Source organism: Arachis hypogaea, chromosome 16, assembly GCF_003086295.3.
Source record: "Arachis hypogaea cultivar Tifrunner chromosome 16, arahy.Tifrunner.gnm2.J5K5, whole genome shotgun sequence".
In the NCBI taxonomy this organism is placed as follows: Eukaryota; Viridiplantae; Streptophyta; class Magnoliopsida; order Fabales; family Fabaceae; genus Arachis; species Arachis hypogaea.
Window position 1 is genome coordinate 927309 of NC_092051.1, and position 4866 is coordinate 932174.

General features: G+C 31.1%; 1 protein-coding gene across 1 annotated transcript; it reads right to left on the reverse strand.

Moving 5' to 3' along the window:
* Positions 1–2085: 2085 nt before the first annotated feature.
* LOC112756576 (B-box zinc finger protein 20) lies at positions 2086–4093 on the reverse strand. Its single transcript, XM_025805195.3, has 3 exons — positions 3676–4093; positions 2915–3346; positions 2086–2716 (listed from the first exon to the last, which is right to left on the reverse strand). The coding sequence occupies exons 1-3, from the start codon at positions 3862–3864 to the stop codon at positions 2438–2440; spliced, it is 900 nt and encodes a 299-aa protein (XP_025660980.1). The 5' UTR covers positions 3865–4093; the 3' UTR covers positions 2086–2437.
* Between the last annotated feature and the right edge of the window lie 773 nt (positions 4094–4866).

The following is a 4866-nucleotide window of genomic DNA, read 5'->3' on the forward strand; positions in this document are numbered from 1 at the left end:
ACTTCCAATTTTAGAACAACAAAAGCACAATGATGATGGAGGTACACTACAGTTATTGAGTTATATGTGCAATTTTTTTCTTTTTTGAAAGATAACTTGTACTAATTATTTTTCTAAGATATTACACCGAATATCTATGAAGTAGTTGTCATATTCATATTGATTTTCTAAGAAAACTATAAGGGTCATATCTATAGAAAAGAGTAGTGTAATGCTCTAGGGAGAATTTCAAGTGTACTATATAAATATATTGATGTTCTAATAATTTTAACTGTTAATTTTAATTATAAAAAAATATATATAATATATTAATTAAAATTAACGGTTACTAAAATATTAATGTTTTGGGTATATTTAAAATTTTTTTTATAAGATGTAAAAATATTAATATTATGTACCATATAAAATTGTCTGTGTTGGGAATCACCGGTAGGCAACAGTTTTAAAGTTAATTGTGATGCAAACTTGTATTAGGATTCAAATTTAGCGAGATTTGGGTGTATTATTAGAGATTCTAAGGGAGATTGGATCTCGGGCGGCTCTGGAAGCATTTCTCTTGGTCTATCATCAGATGTGAATTATTTGCTGCTTGGAGGGGGCTAGTTTTAGCTTAGAATTGTGGTTTGAGGGATATTATATGTGAAACGGATTGCCTTGACATTCTACTCATCATGCACGAGCTTACAGGTGGGTATTCCTCTGAAGTAACAGATTTGGTTCACAAGATTCAGGAGTTTTTATCTATCTCGTCCTTGGCTTGTTCACGTTGAGTGGGTGTCTCGAGAAGCAAATAGAGCTGCGGATTGGATGGCTAAATATAGTGCCAAGAATAACTCTAATCATGTTATTTGGTTTGAACCTTGTGCTGATCTCCGACAAATCATTCGCTCGGATATATGATTGTTTGCTTTGTTTCTTTCCATGTTTAAACACCAAAAAATATATATATAAAATTTTTTTATATATATTTTATAAAGAAAAATACTAAAAAATTAATAAAATTTATTATTTTTTATTAATAATTAGTCAATAATATTTAAAAAAATAGACTAAAAATATATTATTAAACTATTAAATTAAAAAAATTAAACTGATAACTAAAAATAATAAATAAAAAACAATAGATTCTAGTTAGACTTGGGCTTTTCTCTTTTACAAATAGAAAGGCCAATTTTACATGTTTTGATTGAATCTAATATAATGAGCCTACTATTGTACACCATAACACCAACCACTTCTCATAAATTGCTATATTGAGACAAAGCCATATGCCATCCATTCAGAACCTTTTAGGTCACACTCCACTGTCACTGTCCCTTATAAATTTCAATCACAATCATCACATTCATATGTGCATGCAATCACCTCCTCCATCAAACTTTTTTCCCTCTTTCAAGGCCCCCCATTCCCCTCTCTAAAAGGATGAACATGAACATGACTTCAATCAGTTTTTTCTGTGCTTCAAATAAGTTAACTCTTCAATTTGTTCTCTTGCTTACTATTTCTTACACATGATGACAACATTATGAGACTCAGATGTAATTTGCATAGAAACAATATGGTATGTTTGATTCGGAAGTAAAATAGAGCATAAAAAAAGTTTAATTATTCTGTTGCTTTCTATAGTTTCGTGAAATTTTTAATTAGGTCTCTATACTTTTTTTTTTTAATTGGGTCCCTACACTAATTTTTTTTTCAATTAGGTCTCTCTTAGTAGTAATTGGCTTAATTTTATAGCGACCTAACTAAAAAAAAGAATTGGTATAGGAACCTAAATAAAAGGAAAAAAAATATGTAGGGACTTAATTAAAAAAAAATTTGGTGCAAGAACTCAATTAAAAAAAAGTATAGGAACTTAATTAAAAATTTTGTGAAACTATAGGGACCAACAGAGTAATTAAACCTAAAAAAAATTATAAATGATTTTATGTGTAATAAATAATATACAATGAAAATTTTTACCTTTTTATTTCAAACTAAACATGCCTCAAATAATAAAAGTAAATTATCCAAAAATATCTAGATATTTAGCATTTTTATTTCGACTGTATCTTTCATTCTTTCTTGATCATAGCCAAAAAAAAATGCTTCTTAAAACTCTTGGAAAGGCTTATACATTTACATTGGTCAACAAAACATTACACCAATTCATCATTACACAATACATTACCTCCTTTGATCTCATGTGAAGGGGTGATTTCTTTTCTTGAAAAAAAAAAAAAAAAGAGTCAAATGAACCCAAAATAAACATTGCTTGGCAGAGTAGTGAAACTCAAGCCACATAAAGAAAGAAAGAAAGGGATAATAAAAAAGAAAAAAGTGGAGGGACAAAATATGACCAAAACCATAAACAAAAGATAGAAGGATGTTGATAGTTGAAAAGGGGTTCTGTCCTTCACAAGATTGGAACTTGGAAACTTCATTTGTTTGCATTATTCTACCATAGATATCTTGGTCTCTTGGTGTTGTTGGATTGAAGATTAATCTGAGGGACAATGAAATTATCATCCGCCAACCTTGATCTGCTGATGCTACCTTTGATGTTGTTGTTGGTGACATCTTTTGCCTCACAAAATTGTGAAGGATATACAAGAGGTGGTGGTGGTGGTGGCGGTGGTGCTTGAGGAACCCACATCCCCATCTTCTCCATTGTTGAAAATGCATACATATTTCCATCAATTTCACCGTCAAACACTGAAAACATCTCATCACCACCCTACAATTCACCAGATCCAAGCTATTATCACAATAAAAAAAAAAAATATATTTTGAATGGAAATTTGTATTTGTATTATATATATTCCTTTCGTTCATTAGTTGCTGTCGAAGTGTCCAACCTTTTAACTTCGACAATTACTAATGAACTAAAGGAACATTACTCTTTTAGAGTACCTAAGAATTGAATGTCTAATACCTTAGAGAAACCAAAGGGAACAGTTGATGAATCAAGAAAGTCTTCAACTTGCCAGCCAGGTATAGTCTCTATCAAGTACTCAGATATGCTGCGAGTACTCGTGGAAGCGTCTTCTTCAGCAGCACCAACCAAGCTTCCTCCCTTAATTGGGGGAAGCCCGGTTGATGCTGCTGAAGAAGTCGGCTCAGATACCAAAGATTTTGGTACCTGAGAAGCTTTGGAATTAGAGTCACTACTACTATTACTTCCAATCAAAGGAGAAGGAGGAGTAGTGGCGGCTGAATAGAGTTTAGCAGAATCCGAGAGTTTAACACCGGTGACAAGGAATCTAGTATGCTTCTTTGTGTGTTCATTTGCAGAATGAATTGGAATATCACAATCTTTGCATAGAATCGCTCTATCTTGCTGGCAGAACACATAGGCCCTTCTCTCCTATAGAACAACACAACAAAAATGATACCATTAACTTACTTACCCATTTGATGAATCATTGCCAAAATCAAATTTTGACGAAAAATTCTTGCTACCCAAAACTTTTCAATGAGAAAAAAAAGATAGATTTTTAGTTTTGAGTAATCATTATTATTGCTTTGCATATTGCAACACAGATATTTGTTACTTAATATAAAGCTGATGCAACTCACATGCCCACTTGATAAATCATTGACAAAATCAGATTTTGACGAGAAATTCTTGGTGCCCATGATGTTTTGATGAAGAAAAGAGAAAGAAAGTGTGAGTGGGGTGTTTTGTTTTCTTACCTTGCAAACATCACAGAGAGGGAAGTTTTGCTTTGTGGAGAGACGGAGAAGAGAGAAGCGTTGGTGTTTGGATGCGAGCTTGTTGGCATGGTGGACACGGTGGTCGCAGCCGTTGCATAGGGCGGCTTCATCGGCGGTGCAGAACACCGATGCCTCGTCCTTGCTACACACGTCGCACTGGATCTTCATCAAATCAAAGTGTCTCTGTTTCTATGCTCTGTTTTCTGTGTTGTGTTGAATAAGGTTTGTTGTGTTTGGGAGGAGAGAGAAAGATTAAAGGAGAGGAACCATGGAGGTTGCCCAAAACACTCCAAAATAAAAGTGGCAAGTGATTGAGATGTAAGTAAGTGTAAGCTAATATGCATAAGAATATGAATATGAATGTGATATGGCCATAGCAATTAGCATAATATTTTACAATTAAAAATTAGATTGAGATGGGTGTATAGTATTTTGTCGAACCAAAAATATAGGTAGACAGTGAAAATACTAAATAATGTGAATAATTGATATATCGACGAACCCACAATCTCTTAATTGATTATGAAAAGATTATATCATTTGAGCTATAACTCATCGCCCAGCATAACCCTTTCTTGAATCTAAACTCTCTGTTGCATGTATTTGTCTCATATACTCACTACTCACTCACACTGTATTTCGATTTTCATGCACTTAGAAGCGCAAATTACTTGTCTACTATGGTATCATAAAGAGAAAGTATTGGATAACAAAAAATATTAAAAAAATTAGAATTTATTTTATTTAATATTTATTAATTATTATTTAATATTTAATAAATATTAAATAAAATAAAATTTATTTATTTTTTTATTCACTTAGTATTACTGAATATCTTTATATATTTGATTCAATAAATTAAAAATTAATTATTAAATTGATTATAAATATAAAATATATATTAAAATAAATTAAATAAGATATATTTTTATATATAAATATATAATAATTAAGTTAGTGGTTAATTTTAATGTACAATGATATTTTTGTATTTGATTTTGTGAATAAAACCAATTTTATCATGTAATTTAATTTTATTTTCGTTTTTATGACTAAATTATTTTGCACAATTATACCAATTAAAGACTTTTCGAAAGAGCACAGGTGTTGGTCAAAATCTTCTATTCATGCATATTAATATTATTAGAATTCAAATTTCTGACTAAATGC

Excerpts from the sequence above, each read along its gene's own strand:
- LOC112756576 (XM_025805195.3), bottom strand. The coding sequence starts at position 3,864 with ATGAAGATCCAGTGCGACGTGTGTAGCAAGGACGAGGCATCGGTGTTC. Across the intron at positions 3,347-3,675 it reads CTCTCTGTGATGTTTGCAAG|GAGAGAAGGGCCTATGTGTT; the intron begins GTAAGAAAACAA and ends GTTGTTCTATAG. Across the intron at positions 2,717-2,914 it reads TTCCCTTTGGTTTCTCTAAG|GGTGGTGATGAGATGTTTTC; the intron begins GTATTAGACATT and ends GGTGAATTGTAG.